At 43.3% G+C, this 26,907-nt stretch overlaps 1 protein-coding gene across 1 annotated transcript; it reads left to right on the plus strand.

The window, feature by feature from the left end:
* Positions 1-147: 147 nt before the first annotated feature.
* On the plus strand, positions 148-20,408 carry LOC128691889 (mucin-17). The gene is made up of 10 exons (XM_070100946.1): positions 148-1,670; positions 2,365-2,495; positions 3,436-3,572; positions 5,806-7,934; positions 8,249-8,405; positions 10,655-10,801; positions 13,015-13,134; positions 14,554-14,661; positions 19,018-19,076; positions 20,245-20,408. Exons 1-10 carry the CDS (start codon positions 492-494, stop codon positions 20,329-20,331), a joined length of 4,254 nt encoding a protein of 1,417 aa, XP_069957047.1. The 5' UTR covers positions 148-491; the 3' UTR covers positions 20,332-20,408.
* Positions 20,409-26,907: the final 6,499 nt, after the last annotated feature.

Below are 26,907 nucleotides of genomic sequence, written 5' to 3' on the forward strand. Positions count from 1 at the left end.
TAAATACATCTATGTGTCTTGCAGAAACAGTTATACAGTTATATTATGAAGACAGTTTTTATACGCTGTAGCTCGGAGTGTTATCTGGTTTATCAGTTACCATGGCGATTTTGTCTACGAAGATTTCTCAGTTGGGTCGTGTTCCTCGGGCAGTTAACATCTGTGAAAATCACAAAATACAACACAAAAAATAGGCACAGGGGAAGTATCTTAAAATATACGTAAAGGACAAGTTGTGCCAGTCTTAAACTTTAGAAGTCACTTGTGTTTCTCAGTTGGTGGTGATAATGATTTTCAGTATTGGATTGAGGTATACGATATAAGCTTATCAATGGTGGCGCGAGCTTTGTTGTCTAGTGTTTCTGCGATTACCACCAGCTGGGTAGGTGTTAGTGCACACCACCAGCTGGGCAGGTGGTGTTAGTTAACACAACCAGCTGGGCAGAGGGCGTTGGTAAGCACTATCAACTGGCGCTGTGGCCGGCTGAGAAATGAGAACTACTGGCATCCGGTCTGTACCCAGCCCAGCGCCCCGCTCCCAGGTGGCCGCTGGGAGCCAACCTCTGCCCCTGCCCAGGACGAAGTTCAACATCACTACTTCTCCCACGGACACACCACCATTCCCGTCATCCCCCACCATCCAGGGCATCCCTGTGAACAACACTAAAAATACGAGTGTATCATCTGAGATCGAACCTGAAAACTCTGTGCTGGAACAAAATGAAACTAATAAGACATTACAGTCAAAAGATGGGGACGGTGAGGAGTCTATAATAAGTTCGCCAAGTAAGTTTCAGTCGGAATTAACTCGTGCATCACTACACAGAAAACCAGTTAGGAAGGCTCCCCCAAAACCACCTAGAACCTTTAGTCACCAAGTGACTCTTGCACAGGAGTCTGCAGAGCGCGATAGAATGTCTGGGTTTTTAAATTATAAGGTTCCAGAGCAGCTAATTGCTCCCAAACCTGCTCCCATCCCGTCCCGACCAAAGCTTATAGATATTCTATATAGGCCAAGCCCTTCTCAGAAGGCGGCCTCTGATTCAAAGGCTAATCGTCGTTTTATTTCTAATACAGACTGGAAAAAGACTCAGATAACAGTGAGTGAAGCTGCCCCAGGCAAGATGGCCACATCATTGGTTGTAGGCTCTTTGCCGTCAAGAGGTGATCAAGTGTCTAATGTCACATTTCAGGCGACATCTAGGAAGACACTACCACGACAGTCAAATGCCTCAGAAAGTGGCAGAGGCAGTGTTGTTACACAGTCATTCAGCCGACACGATGTTGGTGCTAGACGCTCTATAAACAAGATATCCAACACTCGAGGTGTCCCTTTTCCTCCACCTGCTATGCCACCACCAGGTGTTCCCTCATCTGCACCGCGACCATGTGTTCAGACAATGGGTTACTCACGTCCAGAAATACCCACACGTCCAACTGCTGCCCAATTAGCTCCGTATCTGGGGAATAAGAAAGCTAACTGGCCACGAGACAGAGTGCCTGGGTCCTTGGGGATTCCTTCAAGGTCTCAGACAACCGCTTCTTCCAGCGTCAGGGTTGTCGACCAGGACCCCGTGTGCACGCCTGCAGATTTCGAGGACAATTGTAAAGAAGTCTTCAAGTGTATCAGGGCAGCAAAGGAACATATTGGTCATGGACGACATATCCAGGTCAGGTTTCATTTATTGAGAACAATGTCCACCACTGCCTCGAGAGGCGAGGAGTGCGGAACAAACTGCCAGATAGTGAACATTTTGGGCAGTTTCAAATTACGTGAATGGGTAGGGATAGGTAGGCAATCTTGATTTTTATGATAGCTGCATTGCGGAAACTAAAGCTAGAAATGTTTCCCATGTTATATTCCATTATAAATGGGTTACAAACATGAGATACGAACTCTATCAGCGTGAGATTGGAGATTCCAGTAAGGCGATGAGACCATCAAGTACTCCACTATGGGTTTAGTAGCTATGAGAGCTGAAGTTACAATATTAACACTTGTCTAGCATGTGCCCTCCCTAGTGCCTATCTATTTTTATATAATAGCTAGAAGGAAGATTTATCACTGTATATACATTCAACATTATGCTTGTTATGATAATTTCCCAATAACGTGAAAACAAATAATAAAAAGTACTGTTTAACAAGAGAGAGAGAACCTGGAATTCATTCCAGAAGAAGAAGCCATTTGGTAAGCGTATTGATACTAACTGGAGTCGATCTGGAGGGTGTTCCGGGGGTCAACGCCCCCGCGGCCCGGTCCATACTGGTTCTGGTTTGTTAATAGTGGCGTTCTGTTATTGTATGTGTTTATTTAACATTTATGGTTGTAGAGATTAACGTGAATACGTGTGGTTGTTGCAGGCAGTCAGTCAGTATCAGGCGGCGCTGACAGCGATAGACCGAGTGCTGAAGGCGCAGGTGCTGAGCATTACCAGTGATGAACACACCAGACAGAGGTTCTTCCAGCTGCAGCAGGAGGTCTTCGTCGCCAGGTGAGCACTGGGGGTAGAGAGGTATTATCCTTCAGGGGGCCACGGGTATTGCCCCCCCCCCTAGGGAACTGTAAACGCAATGCACGGCTCCATGAATATGTATGATAGGGCCCAAGAGGCCTGGAACCAGGAAATTTTCAAACAGTTTTGAAGGTAAGTGGCAGGACCAAGAATTGAATCTCAACCCAAGCAAACACGACAGCATGAGTGCACACACGTACACACACGGTGTTATAACCCTTTCCTGAGTATACACACACACACACACACACACACACACACTAACCCCTTCCTGAGTACACACACTCATTGCTAGATTTAACCTCTTCCCCACACACTTTCAAGGAGCAGTGAGCGTAACATTATAAATAATTCAATTGGTATTTTATCTTCCTGAACGGCGGTTGTCGTTCAAAAGAATAAGTTGTGGACATTAAAACAATCACAACTTCGTCAATTTCCCTGACTTAGCAATAAAAAAATATTAACAGCAAACCTCTATTATACCATTTTTCAAATCCATCCAGAAAATAGTAAGAGAAATATCATCATCATTAGATGATGATGATGATGATGATGATAATAATAATAATAATAATAATAATAATAATAATAATAATAATAATAATAATAATAATAATAAATCTTTATTCATACAAGTACATGATAAAACTTATACAGACCATAGCTGACACCCATAACATACTATATACAAAGCCTCTGGTTATGCAGAGCATTTCGAGCAAAGTAAGTTAATTTTGTCCCCAAGATGCGACCCACATTAGTCGGCTAACACCCAGGTACCTATTTTAATGTTAGGTGAGCAGGGACAGCAAGTGTAATGTGACTAACACCCAAGTACCTATTTACTGTTAGGTGAACAGGGGCAGCAAGTGTAAGGTGACTAACACCCAGGTACCTTTTCATGGCAACTTTTCAGAAAAGAGACGCTGAACGGGTTCAGTGATGCCCAGGCGGCGGTGAAGCCGACTCCGGGCCTCTCCACGGACACTCCGGCTCCGGGAGCACCACCCACTTACGATGATGTTCTTAGGGAGGACCAGACGCGCTCACGAGGTACTTACTGCCTTACTGACGCCTGCCGAGGGTATGGTGGAATATTTCTGTGGCTGTTGTAAGAGCTGTGGTGCAGCTGGTTGTGTGGTGGTTGTAAGGGCTGTGGTGCAGCTGGTTGTGTGGTGGTTGTAAGGGCTGTGGTGCAGCTGGTTGTGTGGTGGTTGTAAGGGCTGTGGTGCAGTTGGTTGTGTGGTGGTTGTAAGGGCTGTGGTGCAGCTGGTTGTGTGGTGGTTGTAAGGGCTGTGGTGCAGCTGTTTGTGTGGTGGTTGTAAGGGCTGTGGTGCAGCTGGTTGTGTGGTGGTTGTAAGGGCTGTGGTGCAGCTGGTTGTGTGGTGGTTGTAAGGGCTGTGGTGCAGCTGGTTGTGTGGTGGTTGTAAGGGCTGTGGTGCAGCTGTTTGTGTGGTGGTTGTAAGAGCTGTGGTGCAGCTGGTTGTGTGGTGGTTGTAAGGGCTGTGGTGCAGCTGTTTGTGTGGTGGTTGTAAGGGCTGTGGTGCAGCTGTTTGTGTGGTGGTTGTAAGGGCTGTGGTGCAGCTGGTTGTGTGGTGGTTGTAAGGGCTGTGGTGCAGCTGGTTGTGTGGTGGTTGTAAGGGCTGTGGTGCAACTAGTTGTGAGGTGGTTGTAAGGGCTGTGGTGCAGCTGGTTGTGTGGTGGTTGTAAGGGGTGTGGTGCAGCTGGTTGTGTGGTGGTTGTAAGGGATGTGGTGTAGCTGGTTGTGTGGTGGTTGTGAGGGCTGTGGTACTGCTGGTTGTGTGGTGGTTGTGAGGGCTGTGGTACTGCTGGTTGTGTGGTGGTTGTGAGAGCTGCGGTACAGCTGGTTGTGTGGTGGTTGTGAGGGCTGTGGTACTGCTGGTTGTGTGGTGGTTGTGAGGGCTGTGGTGCAGCTGGTTGTGTGGTGGTGGTAAGGGCTGTGGTGCAGCTGGTTGTGTGGTGGTTGTAAGGGCTGTGGTGCAGCTGGTTGTGTGGTGGTTGAGGGCTGTGGTACTGCTGGTTGTGTGGTGGTTGTGAGGGCTGTGGTACTGCTGGTTGTGTGATGGTTGTAAGGGCTGTGGTGCAGCTGGTTGTGTGGTGGTTGTAAGGGCTGTGGTGCAGCTGGTTGTGTGGTGGTTGTAAGGGTGTGGCACAGCTGGTTGTGTGGTGGTTGTAAGGGCTGTGGTGCAGCTGGTTGTGTGGTGGGTGTAATGGTGTGGCACAGCTGGTTGTGTGGTGGTTGTAAGGGCTGTGGTGCAGCTGGTTGTGTGGTGGCTGTAAGGGCTGTGGTGCAGCTGGTTGTGTGGTGGTTGTAAGGGCTGTGGTGCAGCTGGTTGTGTGGTGGTTGTAAGGGCTGTGGTGCAGCTGGTTGTGTGGTGGTTGTAAGGGTGTGGCACAGCTGGTTGTGTGGTGGTTGTAAGGGTGTAGCACAGCTGGTTGTGTAGTAGTTGGGAGCTCAGTAGCATCTTAATTACTGTACCACAATTAATAATAGTAATAATAATAATAATAATAATAATAATAATAATAATAATAATAATAATAATAATAATAATAATAATAATAATAATAATCGTAATTACGCAGTTATTAAGATAAGGAAAATATCGTGTGAGGATCTCTGAGATAAGATAACAAAACACTGACCCATGACATATATACCATTAATACAACAGTATACATAAAATATACATATAACTTACATGATACAAGCAAAAAATACTGAAATATATGACAGATAAAACATACACAGTTCTGATATATATATATATATATATATATATATATATATATATATATATATATATATATATATATATATATATATATATATATATATATATATATATATATATATATATATATATATATATATATATATATATATATATATATATATATATATATATATATATATATATATATAGTTAATAATATTTGAATATAATGTTGAGATTTTGCATGATGCATTAACATACTTGTTACTGATATGTTAATTATATAGTTTTGCAGAGAATGGCTTATAATAATATTAATAGTAATAATTAAATATAATTAATTATAATAATAATGTGATAATAATAATAATTATAATAATTAATAGTAATAATAATTATAATTCATGTTAAGCGGTAAACCCATGTGGGTCATTTAGTTCAAGACGTGGTGGAGGCTTGATCCTCCGTCTTCTGAGCGCGTGACAGACGGCTTTCCTATTTGTACTCACTTAGATGCTTCTTATAATTTTATATATTTTTTTTTTAAGATAAAGTATCAGGGGTACCAGCAAGACAGCCTCTACAGCAGCATGGATCAGCAAGAGTGTCGTACCATGATGGGTCTCCAAACATACCGTGCCATCTTGGGTCTTCGGCCGTGCCTCGGTCTTCACAGTTGGAGCAAGGTAGACCTAGACGAAGTGCCAAGCCTCACACTGTTGCCTTGGCGTCTGGGCCGCCATTATCGATGCCCCAGCCGCCCCGGGTAACACGCGTGAAATCGTCTTCACTTCGCGCACGCCCGGATGATGTGGTACTGGTGGACACCTCTGGTGAACCACCCTCCGGCACGCCACTCTCAGCTCCTGTCAACTTCACCCTCCGGCCGCTCGTTCCCACCAAAGTATCGCCTCCAAGGTCAAAGTCCTATCATCGTACCCAAGAACAGCCTATTCCAGTAGCCCTTGATAAACACACAGAAAAAATAGCCACGTATGCAAAGTCCTCTCAACCAAACAAAGCCTCTTCTCTGAAGACCTCTCAACCAAACGAAGCCTCTTACTCAAAGTTCTCTCAACCAAATGAAGCCCCTTGTCCAAAGTCTTCCCAACCAGATGATAATGCCTCTTATCCAACGTCCTCTCACACTTCCACTGAAACACAAGTTCGCAAACCAAGAACTTCCAGCACAGTGAACGAAACTCCAATCATTGACCCAGTTTTTTCCCCGCCGTTTGACGAAGCTCTGTTTCGCCAGGCACAAGCCTTAGAGAAATTTGAAGAGCAGCGGAAAAGGGAAGTACCAGCCGTGGCTGTGAAAGCTGCAACAACAGAGCCTTCAGTCACGGGGTCATTAGGAGACCGTGGTTTGGTTAGTGAATCAAGCAATCGCCGGACCGATTCCAGTAAAGATGACGGAATCAATACCTCACCTTCAGGTGTTGGATCTGTCGTCTGCGCTGAAAATAATCTAGGCTCTGAAACATCACCACCATCTGCCTCTACTAACTCTACTTTTATTAATGACCCGTTTATGAATATAGATCCATTTCCCCCAGTGGATCCGAATACAGTAATAACTGACCCTGTTTTTACGGAGGATATCCAGTCTTCTTCCCCGCTGGTCTTCAGTGATGGTCCTCCTCTAAATCTGGGGATAGACAGTGATAAAGACTCAGTGAATAAAAGAAATTCTACTAAAATGGCTGTGAAACCGCTGGTAGTAGCAGGTGGTGTAAAGCCGTCAGGCAACGCTGCCTCTCCGGTTGATATTGGGCAAGCTGGTGCTGCTTCTCTAGATTTACCACACGACACTGAAGACAATACATCATATGATGAAGAAAGAAATTCCATACTCGAGGCTCTAGATTTTGCTATCACTCCAACTAAAAATCATAAAAAAGTGTCACCTCAAAACTCAAAGGTATCAATCCGTTCACGATGTTATTCTGAATATATGTTACTGGATTGTTCTTATGGAACTCTGAACACTTACATCGAGGCTTCTAAAGAAGTTTGTGCCAAGCGAGCATCAATTATAGAAGAATTTGATCCACTTATGTCTCACTCACAAGAAACCAAGAGTCCTATTGTGTTTTCCGATGACAATGTAAACAATGAAAATGCAGTTGAAACTCGTGTAGAGGAAAATAAAGTAAACAATATTGACTTTGAGCAGCTAAAAACAGTAAACAAGCCCAGAAATAATGGCAAATTAGAAGATTTGAATAAAAAGACTCAACAGAAGAAAGAAGAAAGTGAGGTGCTCTTTCCTCGGGTATTCAACGAGGAAGGAGCAGTAGGAGTCTCTGCAGACTTACATGATGGAGCAGTAGGAGTCTCTGCAGACTTACATGATGGAGCAGTAGGAGTCTCTGCAGACTTACATGATGGTAAAGGTGCTGAAGGCATTCCTGATAACCTCTACAACAGTGAGGAGCCAACACCATCATATTTTAACAACGCGGATACCAAAACATCCGTCTCCTCTTCCACGGGTTCCTGTACATCATGGCCATCAGATTTCACCAAGAACTCGTCGTGGCCGTCTTCGCCGGTTACCCCGCCGTCAGAAGTGGAAATGGGGTCGCAATGGTATTCCGATGAGGAGGAACCCAAGGTACTGCCAACAAAAGACGTGGGCCGCTCAACCTTCCATCGGCTCTCTACACATCAGGTATGTGTTTGTAGACAGACTCCTTTCTCAGTATATGTCGCAGAAGAGACAGACTGGCTGTCTCTCTCTCTCTCTCGCTCTCTACAATACTGGTTAAGGTAAACTGTCAGTGTATATACACTGAGAGAGAAACACCTCTCAGTGTGCTGTACATATACTCCCTCTGTGTATGTGCACACCTTCCTGAAAGATACACACCTCTATGTGTACACACTAAGTGATACAAACATCGTGTGTATACACTAAGTGTATACACTAGGTGAACATAAACTAACTCTTTATAGTAGAAAACTAACATCTTAATCTTGTGCTAGGATGGTGATGATCGGGCGGAGACCATGGGCGGCATAAGGAGTTTGGGCGGCTTCAGAGACCTGTTAAGGATTCGTGAGGGAGTGAAAATCTTCTTCATCCATACTGATGGGGTCGTCACCTCGCCCTGGAACAAACCATTCCTAGCTGCTTCCAAAGGTAGCTCAGGTTTACAAGCACCATATACATGTACTAGTTTCAAGAGTACTTTGATAATAATAATAATGTTTATTTTTACAAGTACATATACAAGGTATACAGGCCTAACTGACATCAGTAACATACTGATACATAGCAAGCCCCTTGTCGGGCAAATTAGGTCAGTTTTGTCCCGAGATGCGACCCACACCCGTCAACTAACACCCAGGTATGTAGATGAATGGTTCAGAGAACCGACATGTTGTTGAATTAGACACATGTGTCTAATTCAACAACATGTCGGTTCTCTGAACCATTCATCTACATTCCTGTCAGACACTGCAACTTCTTGGGATCTTAATATTTGGGAATTCTTCACTTGCCTAACCCTTGGGCACGACCTACTTCCACATTGGGCAAATGTGACACCACCTACGACTGCTGCCCCTCACCTGTCTACGGTTTATAAGCTGCTGCTCCGCTCATATGCCGTATTCTATTCAAGATTGATGGACTGACCACATCGACTCAAGGCTGAGGGACTGATTACCTCATTCTCCTCCTGTTCTTCAAGTTTCTCCTTTGTATGGACTGATGAAGCCACTGTGTGGCGAAACGTTTCCTCAATAAAGATACCCAAGAGTTGCACATGTGTCTAATTCAATAACACCCAGGTACCCATTATACCGATGGGTGAACATGGACAGCAGGTGTCTTTAGGAAGCACGTCCTAATGTTTTCCAGCCGTACCGGGGATTCGATCTCCGGACCTCAGTGTGTGAGCTAAGGGCGCTAGCGATCGAGCTACTTTTGTTTATATTCAAAGTGTAATAAACACAGATTTTGGGGTAAATGTACATAATAATGAATAATCTAAGCACTGAATTGGGTACTGTGAATGTGTATATAATTTATAGTGTCTTCATGTTACTCGCTAAGCACAAGTGTATGTTGGAAATAAATGGTATAAAATACCGACACAATGGAAATATAAACACATATGCAGTTTAATGTGATCCTTTATTGACAACGTTTCGCCCACACAGTGGGCTTTTTTTCAAGTCACATACCTTCCACCCCAGGTACATCTGTTTGTGACTTGAAAAAGCCCACTGTGTGGGCGAAACGTTGTTAATAAAGGATCACATTAAACTGCATATGTGTTTATATTTCCGCAGGTATATGTTGCTTTGAGAGTGTGTGTGCCGTGAAAGCATTTATTAGTTCAAAATACATATGTGTATGCATGTTGGTAATGTCTGCAGGGACGCTGTAATATCATCAAAACGAGAAAGTCAAGACTCTTGCCAGCATGACGCTCGTATTTTGTTTCTGCTTTCCTTCTGTGCTACGTGAAAAACAATATATATTGTATGCGTGTGTGTGTGTGTGTGTGTGTGTGTGTGTGTACTCACCTAATTGTACTCACCTAATTGTGGTTGCAGGGGTCGAGACTCAGCTCCTGACCCCGCCTCTTCACTGATCGCTACTGGATCCTCTCTCTCTCTCTCTGCTTCCTGAGCTTTGTCATACCTCTACTTAAAACTATGTATGGTTCCTGCCTCCACTACTTCACTTGCTAGGCTATTCCACTTGCTATTCCACGTGTGTGTGTGTGTGTGTGTGTGTGTGTGTGTGTGTGTGTGTGTGTGTGTATGTGTGTGTGTGTGTGTGGGCCTTGTCCCCGTTCACACCTTTGTACTGCAAAGGTACTTACAATCTTGAAACTCTTCAAATTCATTTGGAGGAAAAAACAAAGTGTTTTTTTTTTATTTGTAGGTTCAAAGCCTATATAGGGTATATACACACCGCAAGAGGGCAGTTAAAGTTTATAAACACGAAGGGTATATACACCGAGAGGTATATGTCTCTTAGTGTATGTACTGAGATTTCAACTTATTCCATATTTTAGGAATTAAGCGTATTCTTTACTAGTGAGGAACAAGCAACACGTGCAATACCTAGGGCATATTTATCTGAAGATGTCTTCAAATAAAAATATGCAGGTGTTACACGTGTTTAATTCCTCATCTTATCGGTACTGTATACCATTATTTTAATGACCCTTGAATGGTGAGCAGATTACATGAAGCCTTAATTACCCTCAACTAATAATTCCTTAAGAATGCAGTGTGGGACGTTACTAATACACACTGTGTATATTAATATATATATGTGTTACATGTTAGATCATGCTTCCACCACTTGTTGAGTTGAATAAATCACATGGGTTCATTGCTTAACATGAATTATCAAAAATTACCATACAGACACCAACATGATCTGGCGTGTGGGGGAAGGTGTGGTGCTGAGGGTAGGCAAGAAACTCTGGTCCTGCAATTTACACAGCAAAACTACCTTGGTGCTACGATCTTCTGGTATCTATATCTTCAAAGAAGTTCCTGGCAAGCTTGAGTGTGAGTACCTCCCTCTCTCTCCATTTGTATATAACATAAAGGAGGAACACTGCAGTGCATTAGTGTTCGTAATGAAGCTTACAGAATCCTTGGCTTCATAGCAAGAAGTATAAAATAATAGGAGTCCTCAGGTTGTTCTTCAACTCTATATATCCTTGGCTAGGCCTCATTTAGATTATGCTGCACAGTTCTGGTCACCGTATTACAGAATGGATATAAATGCTCTGGAAAATGTACAGAGGAGGATGACAAAGTTGATCCCATGTATCAGAAATCTTCCCTATGAGGAGAGACTGAGGCCCTGAATCTGTACTCTCTAGAAAGGCATAGAATTAGGGGGGATATGATTGAGGTGTATAAATGGAAAACAGGAATTAATAAAGGGGATGTAAATAGCGTGCTAAAAATATCTGACATAGACAGGACTCGTAGCAATGGCTTTAAATTGGAAAAATTCAGATTCAGGAAGGATATAGGAAAACACTGTTTTGGTAATAGAGTTGTGGATGAGTGGAACAAACTCCCGAGTACCGTCATAGAAGCTAAGACGTTGTGTAGTTTTAGAAATAGGTTGGATAAATACATGAGTGGGTATGAGTGGGTGTGAGTTGGACCTGACTAGCTTGTGCTACTAGGTCGGATGCACTGCTCCTCCCTTAAGTGACGTGTCTGACCTCACTAGGTCAAGGTATTGGCTTAAGCCGGTACGAGAATTGGAGCTGCCTCGCATGGGCCAGATTATTATTATTATAATCAAAAAGAAGCGCTAAGCCACAAGGGCTATACAGCGCATGGGCCAGAGGCCTGCTGCAGTGTTCCTTCTTTCTTATGTTCTTATGCAACAGGCCTACTGGCCCATACTTGGCAAGTCTTTCTCAAATCCATCCTACTAACAAGTGTATTTGCCCAAACCATTTTCAATGCTACCCAAGCAATATAGTTTTACTGTCTTCCAATTATATCCTTGAATTGGTAGTGATCAAGCCACTGGATGGCGAAACGTCTACAATAAAGATACCCAGATGTTGCTCATGAGTTTAATTCTTCATCTTCCCAGTGTGCGAAACTAACATCTTCCTTGAGATACGAGCATTAACTTAATAATGGTAGAATTACCGACAATTGTCAGGTCACAGGACACAGATACAATGTGACATTTTACTGTGGTAACGGCTACACAAACCCCGGCTGGCCAGGTACTGATTTTAGATGCCTGTCCAGCTCCTTCTTGAAGACAGCCAGGGGTCTATTGGTAATCCCCCTTATGTATGCTGGGAGGCAGTTGAGCAGTCCTGAGCCCCCTGACCTGGAGTTTACCTGGAGAGAGTTTCGGGGGTCAACGCCCCCGCGGCCCGGTCTGTGACCAGGCCTCCTGGTGGATCAGCGCCTGATCAACCAGGCTGTTGCTGCTGGCTGCACGCAAACCAACGTACGAGCCACAGCCCGGCTGATCAGGAACTGACTTTAGGTGCTTGTCCAGTGCCAGCTTGAAGACTGCCAGGGGTCTGTTGGTGATCCCCCTTATGTGTGCTGGGAGGCAGTTGAACAGTCTCGGGCCCCTGACACTTATTGTATGGTCTCTTAACGTGCTAGTGACACCCCTGCTTTTCATTGGGGGGATGGTGCATCGTCTGCCAAGTCTTTTGCTTTCGTAGTGAGTGATTTTCGTGTACAAGTTCGGTACTAGTCCCTCTAGGATTTTCCAGGTGTATATAATCATGTATCTCTCCCTCCTGCGTTCCAGGGAATACAGGTTTAGAAACCTCAAGCGCTCCCAGTAATTGAGGTGTTTTATCTCCGTTATGCGCGCCGTGAAAGTTCTCTGTACATTTTCTAGGTCGGCAATTTCACCTGCCTTGAAAGGTGCTGTTAGAGTGCAGCAATATTCCAGCCTAGATAGAACAAGTGACCTGAAGAGTGTCATCATGGACTTGGCCTCCCTAGTTTTGAAGGTTCTCATTATCCATCCTGTCATTTTTCTAGCAGATGCGATTGATACAATGTTATGGTCCTTGAAGGTGAGATCCTCCGACATAATCACTCCCAGGTCTTTGACGTTGGTGTTTCGCTCTATTTTGTGGCCAGAATTTGTTTTGTACTCTGATGAAGATTTAATTTCCTCATGTTTACCATATCTGAGTAATTGAAACACTGTGTATTATAAAATATAAATATATCGACTAGTTAGGTGTTGATGAGGCTTGATGTTGCAGGCAAGGCTGTAGGGATCAAAGTACCAGCCAGGGTGAGGAAAGCACAGCATGAGCTGCTGGGTCATATTCTGCGAGAGAACACACGTATTGAGGACGAGAGGCCCTCTGGTATCACCAACGGTAAGTTTACACCATGACTGGCACAGTAGCCGAAGAACACTGAATGCAGTGTAATACGTGTAACCTGGAGTGAATACCATTTGTCCCTATGTGACACGAAGAGGTAAAACAAATCCAGAATTGGTCAATACAATTTAAACCTGTTCTGACATCTCGTATTCTGTTTAATTATAACCATTGTCCTGCTTTTACACACCCCAGTTCTTCCCATGCTGTCTAATTATAATTTTCCTGCTATTACACACCCCAGTCCTCCCCATGCTGTCTAATTATAATCATTTTCCTGCTATTACACACCCCAGTCCTCCCCATGCTGTCTAATTATAATAATTTTCCTCCTATTACACACCCCAGTCCTCCCCATGCTGTCTAATTATAATCATTTTCCTGCTATTACACACCCCAGTCCTCCCCATGCTGTCTAATTATAATCATTTTCCTGCTATTACACACCCCAGTCCTCCCCATGCTGTCTAATTATAATCATTTTCCTGCTATTACACACCCCAGTCCTCCCCATGCTGTCTAATTATAATCATTTTCCTGCTATTACACACCCCAGTCCTCCCCATGCTGTCTAATTATAATTATTGTCCTGCTATTACACTCCCAAGTCCTCCACATGACTATTTTTGCCACCTGAGGCCTAGAAGAAAGTTCCTATTAGAAATTTTACCCTTGAAGAAGGCTTTGATAAGTTTATATATGGAATTTATACCCTTCAATGGTATGGGAAGTCAAAATTATGCAAAATAGTCGTAATTTTTTCGGCTGTTCTTTAAGCTGGTAATTACCTGGAGTTTACCTGGAGAGAGTTTCGGGGGTCAACGCCCCCGCGGCCCGGTCTGAGACCAGGCCTCCTGGTGGATCACAGCCTGATCAACCAGGCTGTTGCTGCTGGCTGCACGCAAACCAACATACGAGCTACAGCCCGGCTGATCCGGAACTGACTTTAGGTGCTTGTCCAGTGCCAGCTTGAAGACTGCCAGGGGTCTGTTGGTAATCCCCCTTATGTGTGCTGGGAGGCAGTTGAACAGTCTCGGGCCCCTGACACTTATTGTATGGTCTCTTAACGTGCTAGTGACACCCCTGCTTTTCATTGGGGGGATGGTGCATCGTCTGCCAAGTCTTTTGCTTTCGTAATGAGTGATTTTCGTGTGCAAGTTCGGTACTAGTCCCTCTAGGATTTTCCAGGTGTATATAATCATGTATCTCTCCCTCCTGCGTTCCAGGGAATACAGGTTTAGGAACCTCAAGCGCTCCCAATAATTGAGGTGTTTTATAATAAAATGCAAAGAATAAATTCTTCAATACAGCTATAAACTAGTAGAAATAAAGATTATTATTATCAGCATCATTATTATTATAATTATCATCATAATAATTTTTAATTATAATTATTATTATAACCTATCTCAGCTATCGCTAAAGGAGCCTCATCTGCAGCTTCTCAACTCAAAAAATATGCTGAAGAAAAATCAAGAACTACCAACACGGCTTTTGTGAGGCAGAACTCACTCAGGGCATGTGAGTACTTAACACTTATAATGACCTTCATGTGAGTACTTAACACTTATAATGACCCTCATGTGAGTACTTAACACTTATAATGACCTTCATGTGAGTACTTAACACTTATAATGACCCTCATGTGAGTACTTAACACTTATAATGACCCTCATGTGAGTACTTAACACTTATAATGACCCTCATGTGAGTACTTAACACTTATAATGACCCTCATGTGAGTACTTAACACTTATAATGACCTTCATGTGAGTACTTAACACTTATAATGACCCTCATGTGAGTACTTAACACTTATAATGACCCTCATGTGAGTACTTAACACTTATAATGACCTTCACGTGAGTACTTAACACTTATAATGACCCTCATGTGAGTACTTAACACTTATAATGACCCTCATGTGAGTACTTAACACTTATAATGACCCTCATGTGAGTACTTAACACTTATAATGACCTTCATGTGAGTACTTAACACTTATAATGACCCTCATGTGAGTACTTAACACTTATAATGACCCTCATGTGAGTACTTAACACTTATAATGACCTTCATGTGAGTACTTAACACTTATAATGACCCTCATGTGAGTACTTAACACTTATAATGACCCTCATGTGAGTACTTAACACTTATAATGACCTTCATGTGAGTACTTAACACTTATAATGACCCTCATGTGAGTACTTAACACTTATAATGACCCTCATGTGAGTACTTAACACTTATAATGACCCTCATGTGAGTACTTAACACTTATAATGACCCTCATGTGAGTACTTAACACTTATAATGACCCTCATGTGAGTACTTAACACTTATAATGACCCTCATGTGAGTACTTAACACTTATAATGACCCTCATGTGAGTACTTAACACTTATAATGACCTTCATGTGAGTACTTAACACTTATAATGACCCTCATGTGAGTACTTAACACTTATAATGACCCTCATGTGAGTACTTAACACTTATAATGACCCTCATGTGAGTACTTAACACTTATAATGACCCTCATGTGAGTACTTAACACTTATAATGACCCTCATGTGAGTACTTAACACTTATAATGACCTTCATGTGAGTACTTAACACTTATAATGACCCTCATGTGAGTACTTAACACTTATAATGACCCTCATGTGAGTACTTAACACTTATAATGACCTTCATGTGAGTACTTAACACTTATAATGACCCTCATGTGAGTACTTAACACTTATAATGACCCTCATGTGAGTACTTAACACTTATAATGACCCTCATGTGAGTACTTAACACTTATAATGACCCTCATGTGAGTACTTAACACTTATAATGACCCTCATGTGAGTACTTAACACTTATAATGACCCTCATGTGAGTACTTAACACTTATAATGACCCTCATGTGAGTACTTAACACTTATAATGACCCTCATGTGAGTACTTAACACTTATAATGACCCTCATGTGAGTACTTAACACTTATAATGACCCTCATGTGAGTACTTAACACTTATAATGACCCTCATGTGAGTACTTAACACTTATAATGACCCTCATGTGAGTACTTAACACTTATAATGACCCTCATGTGAGTACTTAACACTTATAATGACCTTCATGTGAGTACTTAACACTTATAATGACCCTCATGTGAGTACTTAACACTTATAATGACCCTCATGTGAGTACTTAACACTTATAATGACCCTCATGTGAGTACTTAACACTTATAATGATCCTCATGTGAGTACTTAACACTTATAATGACCCTCATGTGAGTACTTAACACTTATAATGACCCTCATGTGAGTACTTAACACTTATAATGACCTTCACGTGAGTACTTAACACTTATAATGACCCTCATGTGAGTACTTAACACTTATAATGACCCTCATGTGAGTACTTAACACTTATAATGACCTTCACGTGAGTACTTAACACTTATAATGACCCTCATGTGAGTACTTAACACTTATAATGACCCTCATGTGAGTACTTAACACTTATAATGACCCTCATGTGAGTACTTAACACTTATAATGACCTTCACGTGAGTACTTAACACTTATAATGACCCTCATGTGAGTACTTAACACTTATAATGACCCTCATGTGAGTACTTAACACTTATAATGACCCTCATGTGAGTACTTAACACTTATAATGACCCTCATGTGAGTACTTAGCACTTATAATGACCTTCACGTGAGTACTTAACACTTATAATGACCCTCATGTGAGTACTTAGCACTTATAATGACCTTCACGTGAGTACTTAACACTTATAATGACCCTCATAATGTACCTATAACATATTTATAAATGCACATTTAAAATTGTACTACTGTTCATTTAGCTACTGTTTATTTAGCTACTGTTTATTTAGCTACTGTTTATTTAGCTACTGTTTATTTAGCTACTGTTTATTTAGCTACTGTTTATTTAGCTAATGTTTATTTAGGTACTGTTTATTTAGCTACTGTTTATTTAGCTACTGTTTATTTAGCTACTGTTTATTTAGCTACTGTTTATTTAGCTACTGTTTATTTAGCTACTGTTTATTTAGCTAATGTTTATTTAGCTACTGTTTATTTAGCTACTGTTTATTTAGCTACTGTTTATTTAGCTACTGTTTATTTAGCTACTGTTTATTTAGCTACTGTTTATTTAGCTAATGTTTATTTAGCTAATGTTTATTTAGCTACTGTTCATTGAACTGTCTAGTTCTTAATTAGTATGTAAGCATTAGGATTAATTAATGTGCCCAACATGCATGCTAGTGGCTTTCTTTTGCCTAGCATACACTTCAGAAAAGAAATCTGTAGAAAACTGAGTCCACGATGTGACTGATTCCCATTAGATGAAGTATAGGGACGTGAGAACCCAGGTGTTGCTTGCGACCTCCATTCGTAGGATGTGATGAATGGTTTGAAAAACCGACAAGTTGAAGATTGAGACACTTATGCAGCATATGGGTAGAATCGTACATTCTACAAGATTGATGGACTGAACACATCGACTCCAGGTTGAGGGACTGATTACCTCATTCTCCTCCTCTCCTTACGCCTTCCTCTTTGTATGGACTGATGAAGCCACTGTGTGGCGAAACGTTTCCTGAATAAAGATTCCCATATGCTGCATAAGTGTCTCAATCTTCATTCGTAGGATGTTCTTAGGTTAGATAAGATTCACCAGGAAACAGGACAAGTGTTTTCTGATGTCAGTCTTAGTTATGTGATAACCTGCCACTTGGAGGTTTTGGTCATATAACCGAGGCCTTCCACTGGCTTACCCCTCCACTCCTTGAAATATTAAGGTTATAATGCTTAATTTTTTGGGCTATTCTAAGAGTTGGTAAATCCCAAGTAATAGTCACTCTAGGCCTGTTAGAAGGAAAGCTTAGGCTATTATAAGAGTAATTCCCTAGTAATAATTACTCTAGGCCTGCTAGAAAGAAACCTTAGGTTATTTAAAGAGTAGTTCCCAAGTAAGAGTAACTCTAGGCCTGCTAGAAAGAAACCTTAGGCTATTCAAAGAGTAGTTCCCAAGTAAGAGTTACTCTAGGCCTGCTAGAAGGAAACCTTAGGCTATTCAAAGAGTAGTTCCCAAGTAAGAGTTACTCTAGGCCTGCTAGAAAGAAACCTTAGGCTATTCAAAGAGTAGTTCCCAAGTAAGAGTTACTCTAGGCCTGCTAGAAAGAAACCTTAGGCTATTCAAAGAGTAGTTCCCAAGTAAGAGTTACTCTAGGCCTGCTAGAAGGAAACCTTAGGCTATTCTAAGAGTAAATCCCAAGTAATAGATATAGTATCTTCAGGCCTGCTAAAAGGAACCCTTTAAATTCACAGTGGAATCCTTGATAACATTCCTCCTCACCTGAGTGAGGTCTTCCTGTTCAGGCTGATAGATTTCATCACAGTATAATGAAACAAACTGAAACACAGCTAGCTGTCACTTCCATAGTATAATGCCCATACGTAACAGTGCTTAACGTATACTTAACCTTGTTTAACGAAAAACTGAAATTAAGACACATGTGCAACATCTGGGTATCTTTATTGTAGACGTTTCGCCATCCAGTGGCTTTATCAATACAAATTCTAGAACATAACTTGAAGACAGTAGAACTATGTACAGAAGATGAGGTAATCAGTCCCTCAACCTAGGGGTAGGTGCGAAGAGCACCATAGTCGTGGAGATTCGTCTACAATAAAGATACCCAGATGTTGCACATGTGTCTTAATTTCAACTTGTCCGTATTATATACCATTCGTACACAACAAAAAACTAACTTGTTGATATAAGCTATAGAGAATAACATATGCCTATCTTGAATATAGTGTAATACTTATGTATCTTTCAGTGAGAGGAGTGTCTAGGCATCTCAACAACCTTGCAGGGCTGACAGGAGGCAACATGACAGTAAGTGTTACCTAGACAACTGGAATTCATTGCCTAGTTTCCTTGCATTTCATTGAATTAATTATATTACACTGTGAATAGCCAAAAAAAAGTGCAATGGACACTTGTCATTACTCAGTAATAACCCACATGAAGACAGAAAATTAATTAATCTGTATATTTCAACCCCTACAGGTAACTATATTTATGTGTACCTGTACCTGAGTACAGGTACTCAGGTACACATGTACCTGTACCTGAGTACAGGGGGTCGAAATATACAGATCAAGTAATTTTCTGTCTCCATGTTGGTTATTTTTGACCATATTATATTATATTACTCAAACAACACCACTGATCGAAGATTTAGTTATTTCTGTCTATACAAAAACTCACCCAGAAATAATGTAATTAAAGTAACAAATATTTACTGATGGGTAATATACTAAATAAAATTGTCACCGTGATAACTTGTGCTTGTATGATAACACTTTTGTATCATATGTTAGATGTTGGTTATCTTTTTTTAAAAGATAATGGAGAACGAGTGTGTGTACTCACATAGTTGTGGTTGCAGGGGTCGATTCATAGCTCCTGGACCTGCCTCTTCACTGGCTGTGTACTCACCTATTTGTACTCACCTATTTGTGGTTGCAGGGGTCGATTCATAGCTCCTGGCCCCGCCTCTTCACTGATTGCTACTAGGTCCTCTCTCTCCCTTGCCCCATGAGCTTTATCATACCTCGCCTTAAAACTATGTATGGTTCCCGCCTCCACTACTTCACTTTCTAGGCTATTCCATGGCTTGACTACTCTATGACTGAAGAAATACTTCCTAACATCCCTTTGATTCATCTGAGTCTTCAACTTCCAATTGTGACCTCTTGTGTCTGTGTCCCATCTCTGGAACATCCCGTCTTTGTCCACCTTGTCTATTCCTCGCAGTATTTTATATGTCGTTATCATGTCTCCCCTGACCCTCCTGTCCTCCAGTGTCGTCAGGCCGATTTCCCTCAACCTTTCTTCGTAGGACAATCCCCGTAGCTCTGTGTGTGTGTGTGTGTGTGTGTGTGTGTGTGTGTGTGTGTGTGTGTGTGTGTGTGTGTGTGTGTGTGTGTGTGTGTGTGTGTGTGTGTGTGTGTGTGTGTATAACAATTAGTTATAATAAGAAACCATTTTACATTGTCAGGAGCTGCCAGCAGAGTACAAAGATCTTCAAGAAGCTGCAGATATTCTGCGTTTCTCTCGTACTGCTAAAACTGTCCAGTACATCTAACTAGAAGTGTTGAGTACATCTAACTAGAAGTGTTGAGTACATCTAACTAGGCTGGCTGTGCAGTACATCTACCTATGCTGGCTGTGCAGTACATCTACCTAGGCTGGCTGTGCAGTACATCTACCTAGGCTGGCTGTGCAGTACATCTACCTAGGCTGGCTGTGCAGTACATCTAACTAGGCGGGCTGTGCAGTACATCTAACTAGGCTGGCTGTGCAGTACATCTACCTAGGCTGGCTGTGCAGTACATCTAACTAGGCTGGCTGTTCAGTACATCTAACTAGGCTGGCTGTGCAGTATATCTAACTAGGCTGACTGTGCAGTACATCTACCTAGGCTGGCTGTGCAGTATATCTAACTAGGCTGTGCAGTACATCTAACTAGACTGGCTGTGCAGTACATCTAACTAGGCTGGCTGTGCAATACATCTAACTAGGCTGGCTGTGCAATACATCTAACTAGGCTGGCTGTGCAATACATCTAACTAGGCTGGCTGTGCAGTACATCTACCTAGGCTAGCAGTGCAATACATCTAACTAGGCTGGCTGTGCAGTACATCTACCTAGACTGGCTGTGCAATACATCTAACTAGGCTGGCTGTGCAATACATCTACCTAGGCTGGCTGTGCAGTACATCTACCTAGGCTGGCTGTGCAGTACATCTACCTAGGCTGGCTGTGCAGTACATCTAACTAGACTGGCTGTGCAGTACATCTAACTAGGCTGGCTGTGCAGTACATCTAACTTGGTTGGCTGTGCAGTACATCTAACTAGGCTGGCTGTGCAGTACATCTAACTAGGCTGGCTGTGCAGTATATCTAACTAGGCTGACTGTGCAGTACATCTACCTAGGCTGGCTGTGCAGTATATCTAACTAGGCTGGCTGTGCAGTACATCTAACTAGGCTCTCTGTGCAGTACATCTAACCCGGCTGGCTGTCCAGTATATCTACCTAGGCTGGCTGTGCAGTACATCTAAGTAGGCTGGCTGTCCAATACATCTACCTAGGCTGGCTGTGCAGTACATCTAACTAGGCTGGCTGTGCAGTACATCTAACTAGGCTGGCTGTGCAGTATATCTACCTAGGCTGGCTGTGCAGTACATCTAACTAGGCTGGCTGTGCAGTACATCTACCTAGGCTGGCTGTGCAGTACATCTAAGAAGGCTGCTTTGCAGTACATCTAAGTAGGCTGGCTGTGCAATACATCTACCTAGGCTGGATGTGCAATACATCTAACTAGGCTGGCTGTGCAATACATCTAACTAGGCTGGCTGTGCAGTATATCTACCTAGGCTGGCTGTGCAATACATCTACCTAGGCTGGCTGTGCAATACATCTACCTAGGATGGCTGTGCAATACATCTAACTAGGCTGGCTGTGCAGTATATCTACCTAGGCTGGCTGTGCAGTACATCTAACTAGGCTGGCTGTGCAGTGCATCTACCTAGGCTGGCTGTGCAGTACATCTAAGTAGGCTGCTTTGCAGTACATCTAAGTAGGCTGGCTGTGCAATACATCTACCTAGGCTGGCTGTGCAATACATCTAACTAGGCTAGCTGTGCAGTACATCTACCTAGGCTGGCTGTGCAGTACATCTAACTAGACTGCCTGTGCAGTACATCTAACTAGGCTGGCTGTGCAGTACATCTAACTAGGCTGGCTGTGCAGTACATCTAACTAGGCTGGCTGTGCAGTATATCTAACTAGGCTGACTGTGCAGTACATCTACCTAGGATGGCTGTGCAGTATATCTAACTAGGCTGGCTGTGCAGTACATCTAACTAGGCTGGCTGTGCAGTACATCTAACCAGGCTGGCTGTCCAGTATATCTACCTATGCTGGCTGTGCAGTACATCTAAGTAGGCTGGCTGTGCAATACATCTACCTAGGCTGGCTGTGCAGTACATCTAACTAGGCTGGCTGTGCAGTACATCTAACTAGGCTGGCTGTGCAGTATATCTACCTAGGCTGGCTGTGCAGTACATCTAACTAGGCTGGCTGTGCAGTACATCTAACTAGGCTGGCTGTGCAGTATATCTACCTAGGCTGGCTGTGCAGTACATCTAACTAGGCTGGCTGTGCAGTACATCTACCTAGGCTGGCTGTGCAGTACATCTAAGAAGGCTGCTTTGCAGTACATCTAAGTAGGCTGGCTGTGCAATACATGTACCTAGGCTGGCTGTGCAATACATCTAACTAGGCTGGCTGTGCAATACATCTAACTAGGCTGGCTGTGCAGTATATCTACATAGGCTGGTTGTGCAATACATCTACCTAGGCTGGCTGTGCAATACATCTACCTAGGATGGCTGTGCAATACATCTAACTTGGCTGGCTGTGCAGTATATCTACCTAGGCTGGCTGTGCAGTACATCTAACTAGGCTGGCTGTGCAGTGCATCTACCTAGGCTGGCTGTGCAGTACATCTAAGTAGGCTGCTTTGCAGTACATCTAAGTAGGCTGGCTGTGCAATACATCTACCTAGGCTGGCTGTGCAATACATCTAACTAGGCTGGCTGTGCAGTATATCTACCTAGGCTGGCTGTGCAGTACATCTAACTAGGCTGGCTGTGCAATACATCTACCTAGGATGGCTGTGCAATACATCTAACTAGGCTGGCTGTGCAGTATATCTACCTAGGCTGGCTGTGCAGTACATCTAACTAGGCTGGCTGTGCAGTACATCTACCTAGGCTGGCTGTGCAGTGCATCTAACTAGGCTGGCTGTGCAGCATATCTACCTAGGCTGGCTGTGCAGTACATCTAACTAGGCTGGCTGTGCAGTACATCTACCTAGGCTGGCTGTGCAGTACATCTATGTAGGCTGGCTGTGCAGTACATCTAAGTAGGCTGGCTGTGCAATACATCTACCTAGGCTGGCTGTGCAATACATCTAACTAGGCTGGCTGTGCAGTATATCTACCTAGGCTGGCTGTGCAGTACATCTAACTAGGCTGGCTGTGCAGTACATCTACCTAGGCTGGCTGTGCAGTACATCTAACTAGGCTGTGCAGTACACCTAATTAGGCTGTGCAATACCTCTAAGCTGTGCAGTGTATCTAACTAGGCTGTGCAGTACCTCTAACTAGGCTGTGCAGTACATCTTACTAGGCTGTGCAGTACCTCTAACTAGGCTGTGCAGTAAATCTTACTAGGCTGTGCAGTACATCTAACTAGGCTGTGCAGTACCTCTAACTAGGCTGTGCAGTACATCTAAGTAGGCTGGCTGTGCAATACATCTACCTAGGCTGGCTGTGCAATACATCTAACTAGGCTGGCTGTGCAGTATATCTACCTAGGCTGGCTGTGCAGTACATCTAACTAGGCTGGCTGTGCAGTACATCTACCTAGGCTGGCTGTGCAGTACATCTAACTAGGCTGTGCAGTACACCTAATTAGGCTGTGCAATACCTCTAACTAAGCTGTGCAGTGTATCTAACTAGGCTGTGCAGTACCTCTAACTAGGCTGTGCAGTACATCTTACTAGGCTGTGCAGTACCTCTAACTAGGCTGTGCAGTAAATCTTACTAGGCTGTGCAGTACATCTAACTAGGCTGTGCAGTACCTCTAACTAGGCTGTGCAGTACATCTAACTAGGCTGGCTGTGCAGTACATCTACCTAGGCTGGCGGTGCAATACATCTACCTAGGCTGGCTGTGCAGTACATCTAACTAGGCTGGCTGTGCAGTACATCTACCTAGGCTGGCTGTGCAGTACATCTAACTAGGCTGGCTGTGCAGTATATCTACCTAGGCTTGCTGTGAAGTACATCTACCTAGGCTGGCTGTGCAGTACATCTATGTAGGCTGGCTGTGCAGTACATCTAAGTAGGCTGGCTGTGCAATACATCTACCTAGGCTGGCTGTGCAATACATCTAACTAGGCTGGCTGTGCAGTATATCTACCTAGGCTGGCTGTGCAGTACATCTAACTAGGCTGGCTGTGCAGTACATCTACCTAGGCTGGCTGTGCAGTACATCTAACTAGGCTGTGCAGTACACCTAATTAGGCTGTGCAATACCTCTAACTAAGCTGTGCAGTGTATCTAACTAGGCTGTGCAGTACCTCTAACTAGGCTGTGCAGTACATCTTACTAGGCTGTGCAGTACCTATAACTAGGCTGTGCAGTAAATCTTACTAGGCTGTGCAGTACATCTAACTAGGCTGTGCAGTACCTCTAACTAGGCTGTGCAGTACATCTAAGTAGGCTGGCTGTGCAATACATCTACCTAGGCTGGCTGTGCAATACATCTAACTAGGCTGGCTGTGCAGTATATCTACCTAGGCTGGCTGTGCAGTACATCTAACTAGGCTGGCTGTGCAGTACATCTACCTAGGCTGGCTGTGCAGTACATCTAACTAGGCTGTGCAGTACACCTAATTAGGCTGTGCAATACCTCTAACTAAGCTGTGCAGTGTATCTAACTAGGCTGTGCAGTACCTCTAACTAGTCTGTGCAGTACATCTTACTAGGCTGTGCAGTACCTCTAACTAGGCTGTGCAGTAAATCTTAATAGGCTGTGCAGTACATCTAACTAGGCTGTGCAGTACCTCTAACTAGGCTGTGCAGTACATCTAACTAGGCTGGCTGTGCAGTACATCTACCTAGGCTGGCGGTGCAATACATCTACCTAGGCTGGCTGTGCAGTACATCTAACTAGGCTGGCTGTGCAGTACATCTACCTAGGCTGGCTGTGCAGTACATTTAACTAGGCTGTGCAGTACATCTAACTAGGCTGGCTGTGCATTACATCTACCTAGGCTGGCTGTGCAGTACACCTAACTAGGCTGTGCATTACATCTACCTAGGCTGGCTGTGCAGTACACCTAACTAGGCTGTGCATTACATCTACCTAGGCTGGCTGTGCAGTACACCTAACTAGGCTGTGCATTACATCTACCTAGGCTGGCTGTGCAGTACACCTAACTAGGCTGTGCAGTACCTCTAATTAGGCTGTGCAGTAAATCTTACTAGGCTGTGCAGTACATCTAACTAGGCTGTGCAGTACCTCTAACTAGGCTGTGCAGTACATCTAACTAGGCTGACTGTGCAGTACATCTACCTAGGCTGGTGGTGCAATACATCTACATAGGCTGGCTGTGCAGTACATCTAACTAGGCTGGCTGTGCAGTACATCTACCTAGGCTGGCTGTGCAGTACACCTAACTAGGCTGTGCATTAAATCTACCTAGGCTGGCTGTGCAGTACACCTAACTAGGCTGTGCATTACATCTACCTAGGCTGGCTGTGCAGTACACCTAACTAGGCTGTGCAGTACATCTAACTAGACTGTGCAGTACATCTAACTAGGCTGTACAGTACACCTAACTAGGCTGTGAAGTACATCTAACTAGGCTGTGCAGTACATCTAACTAGGCTGTGCAGTACATCTAAGTAGGCTGGCTGTGCATTACATCTACCTAGGCTGGCTGTGCAGTACACCTAACTAGGCTGTGCATTAAATCTACCTAGGCTGGCTGTGCAGTACACCTAACTAGGCTGTGCATTACATCTACCTAGGCTGGCTGTGCAGTACACCTAACTAGGCTGTGCAGTACATCTAACTAGACTGTGCAGTACATCTAACTAGGCTGTACAGTACACCTAACTAGGCTGTGAAGTACATCTAACTAGGCTGTGCAGTACATCTAACTAGGCTGTGCAGTACACCTAACTAGGGTGTGCAGTACACGTAACTAGACTGTGCAGTACACCTAACTAGGCTGTGCAGTACATCTAACTAGGCTGTGCAGTACACCTAACTAGACTGTGCAGTACACCTAGACTGTGCAGTACACCTAACTAGACTGTGCAGTACATCTAACTAGGCTGTGCAGTACACCTAACTAGGCTGTGCAGTACACCTAACTAGACTGTGCAGTACATCTAACTAGACTGTGCAGTACACCTAACTAGGCTGTGCAGTACATCTAACTAGGCTGTGCAGTACACCTAACTAGGCTGTGCAGTACACCTAACTAGACTGTGCAGTACATCTACCTAGGCTGTGCAGTACATCTACCTAGGCTGTGCAGTACATCTACCTAGGCTGTGCAGTACATCTACCTAGGCTGTGCAGTACACCTAACTAGACTGTGCAGTACACCTAACTAGACTGTGCAGTACATCTACCTAGGCTGTGCAGTACATCTACCTAGGCTGTGTAGTACACCTAACTAGACTGTGCAGTACACCTAACTAGACTGTGCAGTACATCTACCTAGGCTGTGCAGTACATCTACCTAGGCTGTGCAGTACATCTACCTAGGCTGTGCAGTACATTTATCTAGATATTAAGGAATGTGATAACTTCAGGATAATTAAATAAAATAAGTGTGGTAAAGCAGTGAAGGTCATACAAGACCCGGGCAACTGAGGCAGTGTAATTTGATCCATGAAAGTGAAGATTTAAATTATCTCTCAGGATATAGACAGAAATATATGTTTCTCAGTGTATATATATACACCGAGCCATACACCTATTAGTGTATATAATTGAAGGAAGGGTAGCACCAATTCTCTGGATCAAAAGCCTTCACCAGCATCAAGGCACCTCACCGAAAGGGATTGTATA

The sequence above is a fragment of the Cherax quadricarinatus genome, chromosome 75 (assembly GCF_038502225.1).
Source record: "Cherax quadricarinatus isolate ZL_2023a chromosome 75, ASM3850222v1, whole genome shotgun sequence".
Classification (NCBI taxonomy): domain Eukaryota; kingdom Metazoa; phylum Arthropoda; class Malacostraca; order Decapoda; family Parastacidae; genus Cherax; species Cherax quadricarinatus.

What these genes read in the sequence shown, in the direction of transcription:
- LOC128691889 (XM_070100946.1), top strand. Translation starts at nt 492, where the DNA reads ATGAGAACTACTGGCATCCGGTCTGTACCCAGCCCAGCGCCCCGCTCC. An exon ending in ATTCCTAGCTGCTTCCAAAG is followed by an intron (nt 8,406 to 10,654) that starts GTAGCTCAGGTT and finishes ATTACCATACAG; the next exon opens with ACACCAACATGATCTGGCGT. An exon ending in GCCCTCTGGTATCACCAACG is followed by an intron (nt 13,135 to 14,553) that starts GTAAGTTTACAC and finishes AACCTATCTCAG; the next exon opens with CTATCGCTAAAGGAGCCTCA.